Below are 22,888 nucleotides of genomic sequence, written 5' to 3' on the forward strand. Positions count from 1 at the left end.
GTATTATAATAAATGAAGGGGAGATGTCTCGTTCTACGTGGGGTTTAGGGTGCATATTCTATCATGCTGTGGACGGTGCACGTTTAGCAACACGAGTCGAGGTCGTGTCTTTCTTTAGTTGATACGACTCTCGAGTCCGGGCTTTCTTTTGCCATTTTACATTTGGGTAAAAAAAGCGAGTGGAAAGAAGATAAAGGAGGGAAGTAAAGAAAAGGAAGATAGGGAGAAAGATAGATTTTTGTCGGGAGAAGAATGGTATTCAAAAGAAAACGGAGGAAAAGTCGCTTTGAGAAAAAATTCACAAGCCGTCCTAATTGGTTTTCTCCCACCACGTCCTCTCGATTTTCGAAATTAATAAATGGGTCGAAGATGAAAATCTCTTTTTCTTTTTTTTTCTCGTTCTCGGGGTTTGCAGCGGGTTTCAAAAGCATTCCACATGGTGGTAGACGGGTTTTCTCATCATTCGACACATACAGTCCCTCTCCTTTTCTCTCGAAAGCCTTTTGAAATCCCATGCTTTTCTGAGTAGGAAAGAGATGGCTCTTTTTGTAACTTGGGCAGATCACAAGGACCTACTCGAGAGAGTTGTGTGCATCAGAATCTCAACCTGGCGCAGGAGAAACAAAAGGAAAAGTGAAGAGAGAGGGGTGGGGGAAAACAGCAAGTAAAATATAACTAATGGATCATGATTTTTGCTCATTCTTTTTTCAGGTGGGTGGGATTTGTAGAGGCTTAGGACACCCTAATGGTAGGCAAAACTTTTCTTTTCCTTTTCCTTTTTCTTTCTCTTTAATATATGTGAGTGCTGTCCAAAAGCTAATTTCGAAAGAAATTTATAAAAGAAAAGGTGGGGAAGAAAGCAGAATCTTGGTGATGAGTCATGACCCTGCTTTCATCACTTCTGAATATAATCTCATAAAATAACAGTTGCCCAGATCCCCTGTGATAAAGATAAACAGAACATTGCCAAGACAGACTTGAGAGCTTGGCTCATCTGAGCTTTTGTTCCTACTCCTCTTTTATAAATATGAACAGATTGCTCTTGTATGCTGGCTTCTAGGAAGAAAATGAAATAGCTGTACTTTTTTTCCAAATAAAAAAGGAGGAGGAATAATACGGTCAAGAAAAGCACCTTTGAGAAGTCAGCATGAGAGCTTTCAATTTTTGTGGCCTAATGACTTTTCTTTTCTTTTCTTTTTTTAGAATTTCGATTTTTGTTGGTCATTTTGAAGGAAGGGTTAATTCCACTTCTAGAAGATGGAAACTGTAGTAATTGAAGCAAATATATATAGATTGGATGTTAGATGTGGAAGATCGGTCTTTATTTTGTTGGATAGGTAAGTATATACCCCTGAAATTGAGGGGAAATAATCTGTAAATGTCATTGAATGGATGGTAAAAACTTAGAGAAAGAAGATGGTGTGAAATTCTGAGAACCGTCAAATGGAAAGGAAAATCATGAACATATAAGGTGTGCAAACAATACTCTTAAGGATAATTTTTGAGATCATCGAAGTAGGAAGCGATTACCTGCCGTGGCTGAATAGACCTTCTTATCATTGTGCATTGCATTACATGAGTATAGTGAGAACAATAGAAATGAGATATCAGTTGGTAGAGAAAGAGGAGAGAAGAACGGAGTGTTCCGTTATAATTTTGGTCTATGGACCGATGAAGTACATGTCGATATTTAGGCTTTGTTCGTTCTGGGAAAGTGTGATATTTTTGGCGAATATTTTTTGTGAAGTCATTTTCTAGGAATATGACAATATTTCAATGTTTGGCTGAAAGTTAAAAATCAATTAAGAAATGTTTATCCTCATTTGGTATGGAAAATCTAATTTGATTTTTTTAAATAGACATACATTATTTAGACATTAGTAACTTGTACATGGGTAACCAAAAAACTGAGTATGAGCACTAGAGTCCCGAGTTTGACCTTGATGGACCTCAACGGACACTGGGATTGGGGCACTAGCACCTAGGTCATGAGCTCAACCTTGATAGACCAAGGTGCGAGTGTGAGGGTACTAGGCTTGGCCTTGATGAACCCAAGCATAGGCACTAGGGTCGTGGGTCTGGGCTTTGATAGACCTAGGCTCAGGCACCAGGGACTCGAGTCCTAGCGCTACGGACCCAGGGCATGACCTTTATGGACCTCGGTTTAGGTGTTGGTGATTCAAGCTTGGATACTAGGATCCCGGCCTTGGTCTCTGTGAACTCAAGCCAAAGTGTCGGGGCATCGAGCACAGGCATCGGAGCTTCAAGACCGGGGCACTAAGGTCCAAGCTTGGCTTTGATGGACCTAAAAGCAGGCATCTAGAACCTAGGCACAAGCATTGGGGTCATGGGCCCGACCTTCATAAATCTAGGCTTAGGCATCATAGACCTAATTTGGACATTGAGGACTCCATAATTAACGTTGGGGTTTTTGCACCCAAGCGACGATATCTAGTTATATTTAGAAAATTGATTATTTTTTAAAATAAGAATAATTTTCCTTAATTTAAGTAAATGTTTTCTGTTAACTGAATTTTTTAGACGAACCAAATATTGAAAAATGAGGAAAATGTTTTCTAAAAAAATTATTTGAAAAAATGGAGCCTCATAAGAGAAAGAGGTTAATCGAAAGTTGAAAAACAAAATCAAACAACGGCTTGGAAAATTGACGTAGAATCGCCTAGCGAAAAAGGTAACAAACGTTCACAAATTAAAAATTGCAACGGATAGTTTGACTGATGACTTTTGCTTTAATCGCGAATAGACATTTCGAATAAGGTTTCGAGAGAAAAATAAAAAAAAAAATATAGCAAGAAGGAATGTGACATCAAGTCTCATTTATATTTCATGCGCAAGGAATTTCGGCGAAATTCAACTTTACACTTGGTTTAGCCCAAACTTGTATACGCAAGACTAGCATTTTTTTCTTATCGCAACCAAGTTAGTAAAGTGAATTCATTGATAAAGTGAGAAGAGAAAACTTCTCTAGAAAACTTTAGGAAAACAAGGGAACCTAATTGAGGGAAGAACGTTATGGCTGCGGCAGTGTTTGTTGCAACTTATTGCTTATTTTGTGCTATTGCTTATGGTTTCCCTTCCAAAAAATCTGAAAAATTAGAAAAAAAAACATACAAGTGAAGTTTCGAAACATGTGGAAAAAAAAATCTATGCAAGTGTCACATTACAGGCAGGACCTAGGATAGAAAAGTTGGGGGAGGGGGACCTTTTATGACACAATTATTTTCAATTTAATTTTTTCAAAGTTCCAAATATATTACCCTCCAACTTATATATTATATGTATGGATCAACATAAACATTAAGTTAAACCAGTTACTTAGCAAGTACCTCCTCACAATATAGTAACAAATGAGGATTTTTTTTTCCTTATAACTGGAAACGGGTGTTACTCTATCAAGCAAATGTTTTTGTTTTTTTTTATTTTGGGGGTGGGGGCAAAAAGAGAATCTTCTAAAAATAATGGGCACTATTTACAATTATAAGGAAGTTGAGGAGGGCCAAGGCCCCACCTTACAGACTGTCCCTTGGCACAGACTTAGGTCCAATTTGAAAGTGCACACAGAAGAGTACTTTTGACGTTTCCATTCAATCACATGCGGGTGCGGTCCAAAATTGCTCAAAGTCTCAATTGAAATCCAACATTCGACAAGGTTTACGTTACATGCGGGGCCGGTAGGGCACGAACGACGCGCGCAAGCACGTGCGGAAGTACGTTTGAATTTGTTCATTCGAAATCCAAGCCTAGTATCGAGGAAGGGAAAAAAAAAAGCCTGGATTAAAAGTGTTCATAAGCATAGTGAACTGGTGTATCTTGATTGGGCCTTTGCCTTGCCCTCGTTTGAGACGGGCTTTGTTGAAATGGGGGAATAGGGATGTGGCCCAAGACGTAAAGGAAAATTAATTTTTAAGTGCTCATCAATTTGAATATTAAAATTTCAATTTTAAGTAAATGTCACAGATAAAGTATTCTATCTTTTCATACTTTTACATTAATGCAAAGTATTTTTTTCTCTTGCTTTTATTTTCTTTTTATTTCCCTTTTTTGTTAAGTTGGATTAGTACGATAATTAAAGGCACTTCAAGGACATAATTAGCCACAAATGGGAGCACGACGGCATATTAACAGTAATTAGCGACAACGAAGGCTAAATTTCATTAAGAAAATAAGTTCAAGTGTCTCCTAGATACATTCTAAAGTCTAGATAATTTTTCGATAAAATGGGTGGAATGCCGGCATTTTTAAGGATATTAGGCTGAATTTTTTTAATAATTAACATAAAAAAAATTCACAGATTGGTATAACCCTGAGAAATGGAAGGTAAAACTCAAAACCAATACACCAGTCAATTACCACACGTCATCTAACTCAGTAATTTGATTGAAACTAATGGAGAGTAAATTTATCACGTGTATACCGGTTTATAATTCTTTATAGTAAAAAATCAATTTTGCATAAATTTATCACATATTAATAATTTAAGGTTTTTCGTGATATTAATTGTTCCAAATAAAATCTTGGACGACCTGGGATCGCGCCACTTGGCACGAGCCCATTGAGGTCTTTGCTGTCAGTCAAATCGAATTAACAATAGAAAGGAAAGAGCGGAACAGGGCTAATGGAAATGGTTTGACTCCACTTTCAACGATGGGAGAAATGCCAAAACTGTCTTTCGTTGCGTTCGCCTCTGTTCCATTGTTCTTTTAGTGGAATCCCCGCCAACTTCGGCCTCTTCCTACGTTCTTCACTTTTACCCTGCAAATGTCCGGCACGCTTAGTCCGTTCTGGCCCCTGTTTCGTTTGTGATCTCCCCGATATTTAGAAACCTCGCATCGCCACGGATCGATCGAATGTCTTGAAGCGACGGCATGTTCATGTTCCTTTCCCCGTCTTCGCTTTGTCATCTGCAATCTTCGAATGCGTTTCATGCGATCTCGCCTTAGTTTCGGATTTTTCCGACACCTCGAGTTCCATCCTTCCATGATCTTTGCTGTCCTTCAATTCTAGTCATCTGAATCTGCGGGATTTTTGCTGGGATCGAACCTCTTCGCGATCGGAAAAGTCTGAAACGAGTACCTCTTGTTTTTCTCTGCCGGAAGCCCCACACGAAGGGGGCTAAGATTTGAGGTATAAGGTAATGTCCCTTTTTCCGGCACATACTTCGTGAATATCACTTTTTCCTGGGAAATGCTTCGACCAGATGCGTCGCACCCTTTGTGCGTCGCAACGAGTCGCAGCACCGACTATAATCTCTGCGTTAGGGAAATCGACATGTTTTGTAATGGCATTGTCCTTAGGACGATCGGAGTTTGTTTAGCTAATGCATAGATAGATTCCAGGAAAGTTTTACGACTGGTTTCCGATTGTTGAAATGAATGATTTTGGGTGCTGAAACAGGGTCCCGAGAAGTTGCAGGGATGCAGCAGCAGTACGGGGAGGAGCTCGAGGAGGAGCTGAGGACATTGAGGGAACGGTTGAACGAGGCGGAGGACGAGAGAGATCAAATGGTCATTCAGCTGAGAGAGTCGCGAAAGGCGGCCGAGGAGGCGAACAGGAGGCTCGCCGAGGCCTTTGCGGCTAGGAAAGTGCCGGAGATATACACAGAGCTCAACTCGGTTAAGAGATTGTTGGCAAACACGAACCAACAGCTGAAGGTCAAGGAGAAAGATACGGAGTCATTGAGGGTCGAAGCCGCAAGGGCGAAGCAGCTCGAGCTCAAATTGGCGGACCGAGAGGCTGCATTGAAGAAGTTGGAAGACAAGCCGAGCAACACGAAAGCCGTCGAGGCTGAGGCGGATTCGCAAAGCAAGAGGAGGATTCGGGAGCTAGAGGAGGAACTGAGAAACAGAAAGGAATCCGAAGGGAAGACGTTCGAGTCTTTGGTTGCCTTGACGAAGCAGCTCGAGCAGACCAAGATATCGGTCGAGGAGGCGAAGGTCGAGAATGGCTCGCTACGAGAGAAGGTAGAGAGATTCGAGGAGCAGTCGCGGCAAAACGGTAAAGCCACCAACGTCTCGAGAATTTGCTTCAAGGACAATGCTTCCACGAAACAGACCCTGGAAAGTCTCAGGTCCGAACTTCAATCGACGAAGGAAAGCCTTTCCGCACCCGCGAGGGAGAGAAGAAGGCCTCTTCGAAGGTCGAGGGCCTCCTCGATGAGATCAGCAAGCTCAAGAACGAGCTGAAATCCGCGAGCGAAGCAGAAGAGAACAGCAAGAAGGCGATGGACGATTTAGCCTTGGCATTGAAGGAGGTAGCGACGGAGATGAATCAGGTGAAGTTGAGGCTCGACGTGACGCAAGCTGAGCTCGAGCACTGGAAAGGGGAAGCAGAAATGGTGACGGAAAAGTTGAAGAACACCGAAGACAGGTTCAAAGAACTTTTAGATGAATCAAGAAAAGAGATGGAACAATACAAGAACACTAGCGAGAGGCTCAGGTTAGAGGCTGAAGAGTCACTCCTGGCATGGAACGGGAAGGAAACGGGCTTTGTGGGATGCATCAGGAGAGCCGAAGACGAAAGGACGGCGGCTCAACAGGAAAACATTAGGCTCGCCGAGTCTCTCAAGGCGGCCGACAGGATGGTCAAGGCATCGAGAGAGGAAAACATCAAGCTGCGCGACATACTCAAGCAAGCGCTGAACGAAGCGAGCGTCGCGAAGGAAGCGGCCAGCATCGCCCGTGCTGAGAATTCGCAGCTCAAGGATGACATGGCTGAGAAGGACGATGCCCTGAAATTCTTCAGCCGGGAGATCGAGAGCCTCAGGATTAATGAGGCTGCCGCGATCGAGAACATCGCAGAGTTGAAGAGGCTGCTTTCTGAGAAGGACATCAAGACGGACGATAAGGAGATTGCGAGGAAATCGAAGGCTCTGAGCTCGATTGCGGCCGACGAGAAAGAACACAAAGAAGGGACGAGACTTGGAAAGGCTTTCAGCTTCAATCTGAAGGACCTAATAGGCTACCCTAGACACAAGTACAGCAGTGATAACCTCGAGAACAAAGAGAAAGACCACGACGGCAGTGACCGCGACGACGACCGCGACGAAGACGACCCAGAAAAGATCGATCCACTCAAAGGGTCGATCTTCGACGTCATGGACTCTCCTGGGTCGGCCGCCCATCACGGGAAGAAGTCATCCTTGGCTTATACGAGCGATGGCGAGATGACAAATTCGGAGGACCTGGACAGTCTAGGTTCGCCGCATTTCAACGACTTGGAGAACGAGAGACTCCACAGGAGGAAGAGAGCGTTGCTCCATAGATTCGCGGAAATCATAAGGGGACGAGAGAAGAGTCATCACTAAGATCATCAGTCAGTCCCCTCTAAACAAATTCCTGAGAGGATATCGAAACGATCCCAAGCAAACTTGACAACGTTATAAAAGAAGCGCATGTTATACCCATCCCCCCTTGTAGATTAAACGTTTCCATGATCGGATCATGGACGAAGTTGTCCTGCGAAGAAGCGCATTGATTATACCTATTTCCCTTATTGTAGATTGAACGTTTCCGTGATCGGATCATGTCGAAGCAAGTTTCGTCCGAATTTTTGACACTTCTGACTACTTACTCATCCCGTAAATATCACGCAGCAGCGAGCGACGTTTGGCTGCCTTTGACCACTGCTTTACAGCTCCACAGCTGGAGAAACTATCCTCCACGGCATTCCATCGTCGCAAAGCCGTCTCGACGCGGGCCATCGCCACCTGGTCATTCGCGATTGTCTCTACGACGAGGCCGTCTCAATCTAGCTAGCGAACTGCCAAGACAGCGTCCATAGTTTCGAATTCAAACAGACGGTGATAGACCAATGATGGCGGCGCGGAAGACAACGGATTCCAGTTCATCAACGTATCACGCGCCAATGCTATTCAAGGGGGGGAAGGAAATCATTGGAATCTCGAAAGTTCTATAGAAAAATCTGGGGGCGCGTCGCCACTCGGTTGGGTAATTTTATCAAACAGGTGGCGGACGGGCCTCGGCTCACTTCGTATCTCGTCGGCCCAACACGTCGACATGGAGATAAAACCGGGCAAGATAATTCGGGGGACCGTACCGAACGCCACCACCGGCCCCTGTCCCCCGCCGACCACGCAACGCCGCGTGACCTTTCTTTAATGGGTCCGCAAAACCACGCGATTCTCGTGAACCGGGGAGAAGATCGCCCCTTAATCCATTAATCAATCGAACTCCCCGGACGCATTATTTTTTCATGGGGATCGTCAAGCTGATAAAACCGCACGAGGTTCTGACGAGTCCGGATAATCCCCTTTTAATTAATCAAGCATGATTAAACCGCAGCTTAATTTAATTAAGTTGATTAATTAAACCGGATTCCCCGAAATGGGATGACGTGCTATAAGGACGTAGCCACTGGCCACTGCCGTCCGCTCCTGCACCCAAGGCGCAGCACCGCACGCTCTCTCTCTCTCTCTTCTTTCTCTCTCTATCTGCGCGTCTCGACTTCTGGTTCGAGCTTGTGCTTAGCTTTGCAAGAGCAGACGAAGCCGAGGCGAGAGGATCGAGCAGCGTTGCAGCGGAGCGACCGAGCGAGCATGTCGTCGTCGGCCGTGCAGTTCGCCGCCGCTTCTCGCGACGGCCACGAGAACAACGGCGGCGGCGGAGGGGACAGCAGCGGCGAGCGGCTCGACCCCACCGCCGTCCTCCTCCCCGTCGATCCCGGGGCCCCCGACCTGTCCCTCCCCCGGGAGACCTTCCTCCGGGCGGCCCTCTCTCTCAAGGACCAGGTAAACGGAATCCGTACTGACGTGGAAAAAACGCGACCTTTTCTTTTGCGATGGGGAAAAAACGAAGCTTGGAAACATGGTTTGCGATATTTCGTGTGTAAAAGCTCGAGTTTCGGAGCTCGCGGGATTTGGTGTGCCGTGAACTGACTGGAATCATTCGTTCATCAGGTGGTGCAGGCGACGTGGCGCGAAGGCGGAGCGGCCGATCCGACCGCGTACACGGGGCTGCTGGGGACGGCGTTCCTGTGCCTGAGGTCGTACGCGGCCACCGGCGACCGGGCCGACCTGCTGCTGTCGGCCGAGATCGTCGACGCGTGCGCTTCCGCGGCGCGTGCTTCCACGAGGTGAGTCGGCGAGCGGTATCTTTAGCCAAATTCTTTGGATTTTAATCGAAATTGTCCTTATGCGCTCTCGCGATGAAAAAAACAAACAAAGAGAAGTTTGCAGAAAATATCTACCTAATTTGGGACAAGGATGTCCGTGGATACTCGATAGAGAGTGCTCTGTTTCTTGATTTTCGGCATAGCTAGCAAGAATTTGGAATGCACTACATAGAAAGATTTCGACGTCCTATGATTTAGCTAAACCGAATTGAAAATATTTTGGAGGATGGGTAAAATAAATAAGACATAACTGTGACGCAGTGATCTGTATAAATTAAAAACATTTGTGGTAATCGCTTTACTCTTTTTTTTCCTCACGAAGATTTAGGTGGAAGCTTCGGTAAATGCGTATGCAATTTCCTGTATCTTGAGAAAAAAACCCGGAAGATTTCTCCCATTTCTCTCGACCATAATGGGTTTTATGATAATCCCTGTTTAATTCAGTTATATCATCATAATGATAAAAGTAGTCGTAAGCCACTGGGATAGATAAATATATCATTCGTTCCGTGATAATATAATGGTCTGGTTTCGAGATTTTCCGCTGATTGTGAAGTTCGGCCACCGGTGCTTTTCTGTCTATGAATTCGGGGTGAGAAAAAACCTAACATCTGATACTTTCTTTTGGACTGGAGTTTTCTTTGGAAATATATGTTCTAATATTTCCTGATATATATATTTCTTTCCTTTTGAGGGTTTGGGCTAACTGGAAAAAAACAAAACGATTGATACAGGCATGTGACGTTTTTATGTGGTAAAGGAGGGGTGTTCGCGTTGGGCGCGGTGGTTGCCAATCTTCTGGGGGACCATCATAAGCGTGACTTCTTCCTCAACCTATTCCTCGAGGTACTAGTACCGTGATAATCGGAACAAATCATCCTTTTTCTCTCCTTGATATCTCATCATGAAAAGTGGGCCATGTGTTTGGCGACGTCTGTTTTGAGGACATCTAGGGTTTGGACACACATGATGAATCGCTTTCGGAAGGTGTACTCAAGATTGCAGAAAGTCTGGTCCAGCTCTGATGGTGAAGGTGTTTGAATAGTTGATACGTGAAAAGGGAATCAATTTTGTTTGCCAGCCTGTTTTTAATATCTTCCGTCGATTTTTTCGCCTATTTCATGAAGAGCGTATATCAAATAATCTCTGGTAAGCCTTAGAATTACAACTTACCTTAGAATTACCACTGGGAGTAGTAAATGAGATGACGGTGAAATGAATTTATAGCGAAAAAGATATTTCATCATCTGGCAAGCTAAAGATTGAGATCAGAGGGATAGAAATGGTATCGGTCCTCTAGGCTCGCGGTCTAATGGTAAGACATGTTGGGGATACGAGTATAGAGGTTCAAATTTCATGAGCTGAAGTTAAGGTAAAATGCTGGAACGTAACTGAAAACACGCTTTGCAAACATTTTGTCAGTTGAGGATTTTCTGTAGTCCGATATTTTAGCTCTTCTCACGTTGGGTACTTTCAGGTTTTGTAATGCATCAAGCTACTCAGTTGATTTGTCAAATAGTGCAATGCCACTTATACTTGCATTGTTCTGTTGTTGGTGGCCATATTTATCATGTCCAACTAAGAATCCGCAGTAATGTCATAGCTTCTTGTGGAAATCAGTCGAACATATGTTCTCAAAATCATATCCGAGCTTGCATCAGTCTCATTGAAACAGAGGATGTAGTACTATAATAAGTTGATTGCTCTCATGGAGTCGGAATTTCCGAACCTTGTTGTCGAGTGGTTGTTCATTGTCCTGTCATTTGCTTCCTTCATATCCTCATTGATCAGGATAAATCAACAATCAGTCAAACGCTCAGGCTTATTTTTGCTAATGATGCAGGTGGCACAAGAGAGGGCTCTCCCGGTTGGACCTGAGGAGGGCGGTTTTGGGATGTCGTACGACCTTCTCTACGGCCGAGCTGGTTTCCTGTGGGCGGCTCTATTTCTGAACAAGAACCTGGGAGAGGAGACGGTGCCGAACAATGTTCTGATGCCTATTGTTGACGCCGTGCTGGCTGGGGGCAGGGCCGGTGCGTCCGATATCGCTACGTGCCCATTGATGTACAGATGGCATGGGACCCGGTACTTGGGCGCAGCCAACGGCCTCGCTGGAATCTTGCAAGTGTTGCTTCACTTTCCACTCTGCGAAGAGTACCTCGAGGATGTTAAGGGGACTTTGAGGTATATCATGAGCAAGAGATTTCCGCACAGTGGGAATTACCCATCGAGCGAAGGGAACCCGAGGGACAAACTGGTTCAGTGGTCTCACGGTGCGACGGGGATGGCCATCACTCTATGCAAGGCATCACAGGTTAGCAACATTTTTGTCGTAATTCGCTCTTTTGATTATATCGGTAAACTGTGCTAATGTGAATCGATATAATGGAAATCCTTTGGTCCCTACAGGTTTTCCACATGACAGAGACTTCCGTGATGCGGCCATAGAGGCGGGGGAAGTTGTGTGGAAGAACGGGCTCGTGAAGAAAGTGGGGCTTGCTGATGGCATTTCAGGGAACGCGTACGCCTTTCTCTCGCTGTATCGCTTGACGGGGGAGAGAATCTACGAGGACAGAGCCAGAGCGTTTGCGAGCTTCCTCTACCACGATGCCAACAAGCCCGTCGGCACGGGGCACGGGCACGTTGCGGACTATGCCTTCTCCCTTTACCAAGGGCTCGCCGGGGCGGCTTGCCTCTGGTTCGATCTCGTTGACGCGGAGAACTCCAGATTCCCAGGGTACGAGCTATAAGGGAAGGAACGCGAATGCGAACACACGAGAGTTTACGTATAGCTCTTTCGTGTACATACTAATGAGAGGTATGCCGTTACAAATCACGTACGCTGTTGCTCTATTGCTACAGTCAATATATGTAAGGATTGCAACTTGACAATCCCACGTTTGAGGCAAGAAATTGGTATCCGAAAGACATCATCCGTGATGTTTCCATGTACCACAAACAAACAGATGAGAAACCTGCGAATTGAGTTTCATGCTAGCGCATCGCGTCGATCGTTGCCAACAGCAACTGGTCCACTACTCAAGAAGCCATGGCATGCGACCGGCGCACGTGTGCTCGATTCATGTCAATACTAGTTCGTGCGGGGCTGCTGTTTTAGAAAGGAACAGAATAGAGAGGGTGCCGGACAATTCGCGGCAAATCTTACGGGATCAGATTTTTCACGGTCCGGCGTGTTGGAGAGATCGAGTTTTTCTTCGTCGCGTCTTTATTATTTCGGTCCTCTCCGTGATTCTGGACCGTGACCTCCCCGGAGGATGATCCGCAATCCTCGATTCATCATTGTCGAACGGACATGCGATGTCGTCTTCGAAGACATTGACGTTTGCGGGTGCGGGAGACTGTCCGCAAGCTTCCCTCCCGCTCGTGGACAAATCTTCTTCCTCAGCGAACGATCGGAAAACAGAGGGAATCCCTCCGAACCAATCACGGTGGCGCCCACCCTCATCGGTACGCCGTCCGTCCGTGTTTCCGAACCTATGCCGAGCTAACATCACGTGTCGTTGATCAGAGTCGATGCATCGTCGAATCGAAATGCACTTTGAAAAGCTGTAATTGTTACTTGGCTTGCGCATCGAATGCTTTCCCTCGAAGCATTGGGTAGGCATTGGATGTGTGTACAACATGTGAAGGCATTGCTGGCAGCAGTACTACCACATATTGCGATCCAGATCCCGTAGCTTTTTCACTTTTGATTAGGAATCTTGCACAAATTGTTAAACAAATTGGTGAGCTTAGTGGAAACATGAATCAGTCGTGTGAAGGAAATAAGTTAGTTGTCGGATTTTCGTGAGAAAATAATTCGTTAGAATCATTCGAAAATACATTCTTCTTCAACTGACCAAATTTCTTTATCAATAAAAGGGCGAGATAAAGATGAAATTGCCATTAGTGAACTTCTTCTAGCGTCACTGTAAGAATCCTACACTAGCCACAGGGTATTTAGTTTGAGCCTTACTACTCTGCACCACCTGCACCACCTAAAAGTTTAAAAGTTTAAGATTAACGAGTCTGTCACTGCATCAATGCAAGAATTGTGATGTAGACTTGCCAAGATGTTATGAAATTTCTCTACACAAGATATTGCGCAAAACCATTCGATGGTGCCGTTCACTAACTGCTCAATAATCCGCTCCCGATTCAAGTCTAACTCACGATCTCATGAAAGATGGGTATTGACTTTTATCACTAGGTTAATCACCATGGTGGTCTTCGATATTCAATGTTGTAAGGAAAAGCACGCAATTTAAAATTCGCCACATCATTATCCAAGACGAAACTTAACGTGTCCATAACCCATGGGTGAGAAAAAAACGTCTCCTTCAAAGATTATTAAAAAAAGGATCAGACAACGATTGAGTAATCTTAGATACTATTAAGATTATAAGAAGATAATATATAAAGTAATGTCACCAATTTCAATAGATATCTTAAAAAATCATGTCATATTCATAATCCAATAAAGATCAGAAATTACAAGAAAAAAAAATTCTTAAATCTATCATATGAATGGCAATCTTGGAATTTTTTTTTAAAAATATAAAAAAATTATTTACATCAACATCGATTGTGCCACATATAATGGCTAAAGTTCAAGTCAATGATTACTAACCAAAATTAGTTAAAAGAATTATCTTGACAAATCATAAAAATGTTTAAGAATAAATTGGTAAGTCTAGGATTGGCATACGTACACTAAGAAAATTACCAAAAAATCTATGAACATGTTATAAGGATACCAATTCAATTATAAACTTTTCAATTTTGCTAATTAAGTTATAAATCCTTTTGACAATTTGTTAATATATTCATCCAAACTAATTTTGATTAGAAATTATTGATGTTGATGCAAATCATTTTAAGTGGCACGGATTGATGGAATCGTGAATTTATGATTTTTTAAAAATTTTTGAATTTTTTTTGTTGAACTCGGTAAAAAAAAAGAAAGAAAAAAGAAGAAAAAAAAAGAATAAAATATTTATCAAATATTCTGAAAATCTTAAAATAATTAAGAATTATCTACATCATTGTTAGTCGTGTCGTGTAAGACAGCTAGTGTCCAAGCAATTTCCAATCAATTTTGGCATGATAGACTATATTAGCAAATCCTCAAAAGGTTTGAGATTAAATTAATCAAATTAAAAGATTTTGAATTGAATTAACATTAATACAATATGTTTAAGATTTACTTTTTTGGTAATTATCCATCCATAAAATAAACTAAGACTTTTTTTTTTAATAATTATCCCAATAAAGATCAATTAGAGCGTTTGACATATTAATTTTATATATCCACCTTTATCTTATTTAGGTTAACACTACGAAAAACTTTAAATTGGATAAATTGATTTCAAACTAATTTTTTTGTGGTAAGATAATCTCAAACTAATTTTTTGATCATAAAAAAAAATTCAAAACTGATAGATTTATGATAAATTTATTATTTGTTTGTATTCCGTTAAATTAAATTAATATTGCAAAAAAACCACACATTGAGAGTAAAACATCAAATTAGTGCATTTATGAGATGTTTCATCTAACTCAGTAATGAAAATTAACGAAAAGTAAATTTATCACAGGTATATCAATTTGTAATTTTGTTATCCCAAAATTCATTTTCAAGGTAAATGCTTCACTTGTGTAGAATTTTTGGTCGTAGTAACCCTATTATTTAACCTTATCTAGAAATTTAGTTTCCCGAGATAAATAACGAGAAACGATTAACTAATCCGAACCTGCGGGCCCACCTCGAAACTCAGAAACAGCAAAGCCAGGGGTACGACGTCCGATGTCCACTTGCTCAGTTCGGCTTCAGCTCGAACTCCTACCCTCTCGCATCGCGCCACGTCCCTCCTTCCCCATTCCTCTCTCTTCTCTCTCTCTCTCTCTGTCTTCTCTCCAGAACTGCCGACTCCGTCTTCTGTCCTCGTCAGTTCCCACCCACCAATAAGGAAACCCACCGTTCAGGAAAAGGAAGCAGCTTTCCGCACGCAAACCGAATCCCCATCGAGAAAGTCGGCCGCTTGCTCGAAGACGTTCGATGGTTTGACCCGGGAATCGCTTGGTTTCTCCGTTGGCCGTCTGAAAACTTCGTCGGGTTCCGATCGTGGCCGGAAAGGCTGGTCCTGTTCTGCAGCCGGGAAGGGGAGAGAGAACAGAAATGGATCGTTACGAGATACTGAAGGATATTGGGTCGGGGAATTTCGGGGTCGCCAAGCTCATCAAGGACCGTTGGAGCGGTGAGCTTTTCGCTGTTAAGTACATTGAAAGAGGCCAGAAGGTAAATCTTTGTTGTCTCTTTTTGTTGGTCTTTTTTGTTGTCGTGACTCTGTTTCTCTTGCCTCTTTAGTTGTCACCTGCGTCTCGTGACTTCAGCACTTTGTGGGAAATTCTGTCGCTTTTGGGTGTTTTCTTGAAAGACAGAGGATTTTATGAGGATTGCGTTTGAGGTTTCCTTTTACTGGTTTGCAGATCGATCAGCACGTGCAGAGGGAGATCATGAACCACCGGTCCCTTAAGCATCCGAATATAATCAGATTTAAGGAGGTAATTCTCCGCTGATTCTAGCGGGTTTGGCTCTTGCCGTCCCGTGCTTCTTGTGATCAAGAAATGCATGTGAGAATGAGGATAGGGACGTTTTTGAGTTTATTGTAGCTGATGGATTGGAATTGGGATCACATTCAGAAAGCAACTTCAAGGAGGACTTGAAAAAACCGGAAAGCAAGTTTTTCTCTTTTTATCCTTTCTTCTGAATGATGTTAGGTTTGAGATTGAATAGCAAAATTGATATTCTGACCGTCTGAATGTTTACTTGCATTCTGACACGTTTTCTCACCCTCCCTTTAGCTGGTAAACGTTGCCCCTTTTGGCTTATCCTCTGAACAGTCCCATCTGTGCTATTTCTACAAATCACTTACTTCGCACTTATCAATATGCATTAAAGATGTGAACTTGCTAGACATGGGTGATGAGGATAATTTAGTGTATAGATTGTATTTTGATGGCCGTAAACATGTTTTTTCATCATGCGATTACTCTAGTGAGTAGTTGCCCAAGGCAGTGGTAGTTGAAATACAAATAAATGCACATCTTTCTGAAAGACTGGTTATGAGTTGGTTAGTATTAGATGATGGTGATTAAATGCTTGCTCCTCCCGCAAGATTTGCGAATATAGAAAACCAATGACAGTGTGTGACTTTTCTCTTTGGAACTTTTTCCTGCCAAATATTCTTTGCAACTGGCAAAGGCATCTGCAAAATAGTTTCCTTGCTGTACCATAACTTTTAGTAGTCAAGAATCAAAAGTTGAAACAATTTGGTTGTGCGTAGCCGCTGGACATTGGTGGATTTGTATGCTGTTTCCTCTTGTCGATAGTGCATGAAATTTGGAACTTTGACGGTAGTGAGTATTGTTTTGCAGGTCTTGCTCACACCAACTCATCTGGCCATCGTCATGGAATATGCTGCGGGCGGGGAATTATTCGAACGAATTTGTAATGCTGGTAGATTCAGCGAGGATGAGGTACTTCACGAAAGATAAAAACACATCTGTGATGTTTGTGGCATGTCTTTTTCTGTTTCATTTTCTTCTGAATTTGTTGAATGTTATCACTAGCTTCTGGTAAAGATGGTCGCTTCAAAATTCACATGGTACTGTTAATTACTTGATTCTGTCTCTGAAGCTCTCTTTTGTCTCTTTGTTAGGCAAGATTTTTCTATCAGCAGCTCATCTCAGGGGTCAGTTACTGCCATTCAATGGTAACAGTTCTCTTTCATTCCAAGTCATTAAACGGAATTTTCACTGTAATTTCTCAATCTGCATCAGCTATTGTAGCTGGATGTCTGACAGTGTGGTATAAAATTCGGTCTTGTCACAGCAAATTTGCCACAGGGATCTCAAGCTGGAAAACACTCTGCTTGATGGGAGCACGGCACCACGCCTTAAAATATGTGATTTCGGCTACTCAAAGGCAAGGTTTTGCTGATAAAATTATGTGCTTCTCCACGGGTAATTGCTGTATTTTATCGTTGCTGACTGCTGTGTCTCGCTTGTAGTCATCAGTATTGCATTCTCAACCTAAATCGACAGTGGGGACTCCGGCCTATATAGCACCTGAGGTTTTGTCAACAAAAGAATATGATGGGAAGGTATAATCAAAACTCTCTCCTCATTCCTCCTCCTCCTATTTTCATTTTTGAAAAATTTTCGCCCACTGTAGGCCCTAGTTAGGTGACCTAATTGTCCTCTGTCGGTTAAGCATAGTTTTCTTTGATTATTGTAGATTGCAGATGTTTGGTCTTGTGGGGTTACCTTGTATGTCATGCTGGTCGGTGCTTATCCTTTCGAAGATCCAGATGATCCAAGGAACTTCAGAAAGACAATTCAGGTTTACTCCATCATCCATGTTCAAAGTCACCGATGTCTTCAAAGTACTATTCACTCTTTTAGGCTTGACCTTTAAAAATGAGCAATGGCTTGATGCAGAGAATACTCAGCGTCAGTACTCGATCCCGGATTACGTGCGTGTCTCTATTGAATGTATACATCTCTTGTCTCGAATTTTTGTAGCCAACCCTGAAAAGGTAATCGCTCTCATGAGAGTTCAATCTGAACTGTAGTTTCGTTAGTAGTTATTTCTTTTTGGACCGCTGCACTGAAAGCCCGCTGGAGCAAGATCATCGATGAGAAAACGATGACCTCAATTCTATTATAAATATACTAATTTGCGATGTCGCCTTGTGGAACAGAGAATAACGATGCATGAGATTAAAAGGCATCCATGGTTCCTGAAGAACTTGCCTGTGGAATTCATGGACGATGGGAAAGGCCTCTTGCAAGTCGATGGACCAAACGATCCGAAGCAGAGCGAGGACGAGATATTGGCCATAATTCAGGAGGCGCGGATACCGGCAGAGAACCCGAAACTCGGCGGGATTCTAGTCGGAGGGAGCATGGATCTGGATGACTTGGAAACCGATGCGGATATAGACGATATCGAGGCCAGCGGTGACTTCGTCTGCGCGCTGTGACGGCAGTGCGACCTACCATATTCACTGACGATCGGCTCGCGATAAAATTTCGTTCTTTTGACGAGTGAGGTATACAAATTTAGATCCTGGGTTGATGTTTATATACACGATGAAGCTGCTTTGGAAGGGACTGTGTCGTGTGGTACGTACATTTGGGTTTGGGAAAAGGGATGATTTGATCCAGATGGTAGGCTGATGCTGCCTCCTCTTGGCTGTGTAATTTATGAAGCTGAAAAGGAGCACACTGACGAGATTTTCTGTGAAACACTAGGTAGTTTGTCTGTCACAGATTGAAAATGGCAGTTACAGTTAAATGGCGTTGCTCTTTCCAGAAATCAATGCGTCTGTCTGATTACATACTCGTTTATCAGCTATCCTAATTGTCTACCGAAAGCGGTCGAATTGGCCTATTTCTTACGTATAGCAATTGAGTATTTCGAAATGAACGTGTGAAAACTTAATACTTTGAATTGCACTTGAAATTATGAATACGAGTTCGCGATGTCACTTGGGACTTGATGGACTCCTTGCTTATATAGCTCGAATTTGTAATATATTCTCTAAGTTTAAGGGGTGCTTGATTTAATGTCGTTTCTAGTTCATGCATAGATACGGTTTAGACTCCCATCTGAACGTTGATTTAACCCCAATTTTCATTTCTATGTACAGAGCATTTTCATTTCTATGTATAGAGCATAATCCTATTAATGCATAAACCTTTGGTCCAATCCAAATTATATCCCGAATTTTTATATAAAAATCAATTTTAGTTTTAGTTCCAAATCTACCCTATTTTTTTTTTTTTTGTTTAAAAAAAATTCACCAACTTTCTCAATATTGCCCTCATTAGCCCTTCGTCCAAAACTGCGCTTGGTCATCCCAAATTTTTCTAGTTTTCATATCAAGGAATGATTTCATTTAAGAAATAATTTTTTGCATAGCCTTACTGATGTGGATTTCTCACTGATGTGGAAATGCCATGTCAAACAAGAATTGACCAATTTTAGACAGAGAGTTAATGAGGTAGATTTGGGAATTTTTTTTAACTAAAAAAAAATTCAAGGCACATTTTGAATTAGACCAAAAGTTTATGGTTTTTCTCCTATGCAAAAAAGAATTTGGAGAAAGAATCGGGACCGGACCTAAAAGCCTTACTTTCACATGGACACAGTTGCCAACTTGCCAACTGCACCAACTCTGTTTTTAAAGCCAGCAATGGCAACTCAGCAGTGCTGTGTAAATTGCAAGAAAACATTGATAAGATCAGCATTGTATATATTTCTCAAACTTACTAACAGCACCACTTTCTAGTCAGATTCTTTTTCTTCAGTAAATTGCAAGAAGAACATGTATAAGACTACTTCATGTTTGTTTTGTCTCTCTGGTTGCGGAACTGCTTCTCTAATCACCCGGTCAGATCTTTATACGAATTTTCTGTGTCATGTAACAAAATTACATAATCAAACCCTTCAAGATTCCGACAAGCCATCCACCGGCCGGCTGTTCACCACCCTACAGTTCCTCCTGATCTCGCCGGGCTGGTCCGACACCAGATCCCCCATCTTGATCATCCCCTCGAGGAAAGCCCTGAAGAACTCGTCCTGGTCTAGGCTGAACCTCCTCACGTACGCCCTTGTCTGCGGGAATGTGAACAACGTCTGGTCCGAATTCAGGAACCCTCTGCCTGCGACCAGGTCCTTGAAGTACTGGTTGTCGAACACCCGGGGCGTGGAGTCCAGATTCCCCGTCACGTTCTGATCGACTCCCTGCGGGCAGAGCTTGTAGAGCTCGTCCAGGAAACCTGGGTCGATCGCGGGGTCCGGTCTGCCGGTCCCTGACTGGTTGTAGAGCCGGAACATGATCGAGAAGCACCGGGCCTGCCCGATGGAGTGAGACCCGGAGAGGGCCACCAGGTCCTTGACGGAGAGGCCATAGCTGGCGAAAAGATCGATAAGGAAGCTCGCATTGGCCCTCGGGCTCGGCATTACGTTGTTCGAGTCCTCCTGGCTAGCCGTCAGGCTGTCCATCCTCCCCAACTTCACTTCCCAATCCGGCCCGCCGGTCTAGAAAAGATAGCTCCGTTGCATTAGAACTCAAATCAAAGTTGATCGTCCGTTCTTAGGCTAAGATCAGCGCTGTAAATGTCCCCTGTTTCCCCCGGTCCTACCTTAGGGACTAAAATCGGGCGAAATCAATCGTCTTTCGCATTCGCAGGGCCGGAAACAGAGTGGCCCGCACTCACGAGCCAGTTCAGGAACCAGGACCCGGACTAGAAGAAGGGACCATTTGCCAAATCCGGCAGCCAAAACCGTCTAGGCTCCAAAATATCTATTATTCTGCAGTTTCACCATTTATGGAAAAAAAATACTGTCTTTTTGCATGTCCTATTTATGAACCGCCGACCCCATCTCAGAATATATTCATCGAATCAAAAGAACAAATAATTCAATATCTCCAATGTCATTTCCCTTTCATCTCACTTTATAAATTTTCATAAATTGACATTGCATTGTCTACAGTAATTAAAAGGACAGCTCTTCTTCTTTGTGTCCACATAAATCTGGTTTTCCAAAGTAAATTCAATTTGGAATGATGTTTAGTGTCATTTCTTGACGTGCTCTGTTCGTTGGTAAAAAGATGAAGAGATTTTACTCACCAGGGCGACTGCGTCCCGAGCAGCCATGATGATGACGTCGGCGCAGGAGACGACGCCGGGGCAGGCCTTCTCCAGCGCGTCCTTGGCCTCGTCGATGACTTCGAACGACCGCAGCGAATTGATGTTGGACAGGGCCTCTTTCTCTCCGACCATGGTGGGCGTGTCGTCCAGGAGAAGAGACCCGTCGCAGCCCTTTCGGGAAGAGAAAAAACGAGAGAACGAAAACCATTCAGATTCAACGGAGAAGAAAATTAGATGATTCAGAAGCAGAGAAGATTCGTGGCTCGGCGGTTTACATTGACGAAGCAGTCGTGGAACTGGAAACGCATGACGGAGGCGACGCTCCGGGGCTCCCTGATCAGGGCCGCCTTCATCGCTTCCCTCACCGCGGCCTCGGCTCCCGGGCACGTCTCGGCGTAGTAGCCGGGCTGGAGAGCCACGGCCATGGCCGTCTGCCGGAGGAGAAGGAGGAGGAGGAGGAGGAAGAGGACAGACAGGTCAGGGCTCATTTTTGCCTTTTACCCTTTTGTTCTGATGATCCTTTTGGAGGCTCGGAGGATTGGACTGAATGGAATTTGGAGAGATTGATGATGGCTTTTGATCGATGACTTTCAGTTTCAGTTTGTCGCTGGCCCTTTTCAACTTCTTGGGTGAAGAAATTTATGGATATTTTATAGCTCTCGAGGCAAAGGGTGGCCTGACATGCTCACGTATTGACATTCAGATTTTAAGAAATTTTTTTTTTTCTAAATTATTTAATTTAGACGAGATAAATAGGGCTTGAGTATTACTGGAACGGTCCAATTTGACTTTTGTGTGGGTGAAGTTTTTTAAGTAGGTGCTCATAAAGCATTTGCTGAACTTTCTTAAAAACCTCCCACTGATTTTTAATGCGCTCCACAGGTCGCTCTCGATACGACGAAAGAACTTTAAATTATTGAGAAAATTCCAAATGAGACATAAAAGAGGACCCAGCCAACTCGAAGGAAACACGGGTCACAGCATGTTTCGTATTGGGCCGACTTTACAGTATGTCGACGATGACATGAAGTGTAGGTGAATATAATGAATAACCCCGTGATTATGCCCATTCTCTCTGCACACGTCGAGAAAGAGTCACTCGGCAGGGGAGAAATTGGAAAGCACTCCTTCAAGAGTGTTGGTGTCGGTAAGTTTCTCGGGAGCACGAGTTGAGGTTAAGAAAAGTGGGAGTCTGATCGAGATAATCCAAGTTGTTGAAATGGCGGAATTTTCACATTTTGGAATACCATGTTTGAGTGAGTGTCCCACGTACGCACGCTTGTCAAATGCAGAGACGATGGCTTTGGTGGGGGACGGTTTTTGCCTTACAAGCAAGCATCACGCATCGGTGCGGAGGATGTTGTAACGAGGACGACGGGAGGCAAAAAGCCTTGAGGCCAATTGAGGCGGGATGAGAGAGAGCGATGTCTAGCCAAAAAAGTGTCAACAAGTGAATAGAGTGGCTTCTACTCCTACTTCTGTGCAAGACCAATAATAGCGACAGCCACGTTGCAAGTTGGCTGTAACTGGAAATTCAACTTTCCATAAAATATAAAATGAAGGTCTTATATAATAATTGCTCTTCCAGCAATAAATAAATAAATAAATAAATAAATAAATGTTTCGAGTTTGACCTGAACTCTTATGGAAATGTAGAGGTGATCAGTTCCAGGGCGGTCCAATCTTTACGCAGGAATCGAGAATTGGACTAGAGAGGCCGGTTCTCTCAGATTCTGAAAATAGAGAGTTGAATTGGTCCTTGGACTAGTTCAGTTTTCAGGTAGGCCAATGAAACCGGTGGACGAAGACGCAAAGTTGCTTAGGCTTTTTCCTTGGAAAACTTTTGTTGATGCACTAGCTTTTAGCAGAAGAATACCTAAATGTGGCTGAATCCTTTCATTAATTGGGTCATTTTGTACTTGTGCTGGTTGATCGCGTATATGCCCTTCCCCTTATTTTTGGCTGTGGGTTTGTTGTTTGGAAATTTTGATCCCTCATCCCAACCACCTTTAGT

The 22,888-nt window shown here is 43.3% G+C and overlaps 5 protein-coding genes across 6 annotated transcripts; 4 read left to right on the top strand and 1 right to left on the bottom strand.

Annotated features, from left to right (window-relative positions):
* The first annotated feature begins 4,739 nt into the window (after nucleotides 1-4,739).
* Nucleotides 4,740-6,663, top strand: LOC104417781 (WEB family protein At3g02930, chloroplastic). Its single transcript, XM_010029000.3, has 2 exons — nucleotides 4,740-5,152; nucleotides 5,416-6,663. Exon 2 carries the CDS (start codon nucleotides 5,436-5,438, stop codon nucleotides 6,201-6,203), a length of 768 nt encoding a protein of 255 aa, XP_010027302.3. The 5' UTR covers nucleotides 4,740-5,152; nucleotides 5,416-5,435; the 3' UTR covers nucleotides 6,204-6,663.
* On the top strand, nucleotides 6,242-7,324 carry LOC120287474 (spindle pole body component 110). The gene has a single exon (XM_039300281.1). It carries the CDS (start codon nucleotides 6,242-6,244, stop codon nucleotides 7,322-7,324), a length of 1,083 nt encoding a protein of 360 aa, XP_039156215.1.
* Nucleotides 7,325-8,402: 1,078 nt separating this feature from the next.
* On the top strand, nucleotides 8,403-12,147 carry LOC104415762 (lanC-like protein GCL1). Its single transcript, XM_039300953.1, has 5 exons — nucleotides 8,403-8,767; nucleotides 8,936-9,111; nucleotides 9,885-9,996; nucleotides 10,994-11,466; nucleotides 11,561-12,147. The coding sequence occupies exons 1-5, from the start codon at nucleotides 8,576-8,578 to the stop codon at nucleotides 11,898-11,900; spliced, it is 1,293 nt and encodes a 430-aa protein (XP_039156887.1). The 5' UTR covers nucleotides 8,403-8,575; the 3' UTR covers nucleotides 11,901-12,147.
* A 2,829-nt stretch (nucleotides 12,148-14,976) lies between these two features.
* On the top strand, nucleotides 14,977-18,614 carry LOC104415763 (serine/threonine-protein kinase SAPK1). Of its 2 annotated transcripts, none has more exons than XM_039301026.1 (9): nucleotides 14,977-15,448; nucleotides 15,640-15,714; nucleotides 16,588-16,689; nucleotides 16,872-16,925; nucleotides 17,045-17,137; nucleotides 17,223-17,315; nucleotides 17,450-17,572; nucleotides 17,670-17,750; nucleotides 17,916-18,614. In XM_039301026.1, exons 1-9 carry the CDS (start codon nucleotides 15,329-15,331, stop codon nucleotides 18,195-18,197), a joined length of 1,023 nt encoding a protein of 340 aa, XP_039156960.1. In that variant the 5' UTR covers nucleotides 14,977-15,328; the 3' UTR covers nucleotides 18,198-18,614. The 2 variants fall into 2 exon arrangements, with proteins under 2 accessions (XP_039156960.1, XP_010025418.2); XM_010027116.3 differs by having other exon boundaries at nucleotides 14,982-15,448; nucleotides 17,450-17,554; nucleotides 17,653-17,750.
* Nucleotides 18,615-19,430: 816 nt separating this feature from the next.
* On the bottom strand, nucleotides 19,431-21,513 carry LOC104415764 (peroxidase 17). The gene is made up of 3 exons (XM_010027117.3): nucleotides 21,150-21,513; nucleotides 20,854-21,045; nucleotides 19,431-20,260 (listed from the first exon to the last, which is right to left on the bottom strand). The coding sequence occupies exons 1-3, from the start codon at nucleotides 21,360-21,362 to the stop codon at nucleotides 19,667-19,669; spliced, it is 999 nt and encodes a 332-aa protein (XP_010025419.2). The 5' UTR covers nucleotides 21,363-21,513; the 3' UTR covers nucleotides 19,431-19,666.
* Nucleotides 21,514-22,888: the final 1,375 nt, after the last annotated feature.

The sequence above is a fragment of the Eucalyptus grandis genome, chromosome 8 (assembly GCF_016545825.1).
Source record: "Eucalyptus grandis isolate ANBG69807.140 chromosome 8, ASM1654582v1, whole genome shotgun sequence".
Classification (NCBI taxonomy): Eukaryota; Viridiplantae; Streptophyta; class Magnoliopsida; order Myrtales; family Myrtaceae; genus Eucalyptus; species Eucalyptus grandis.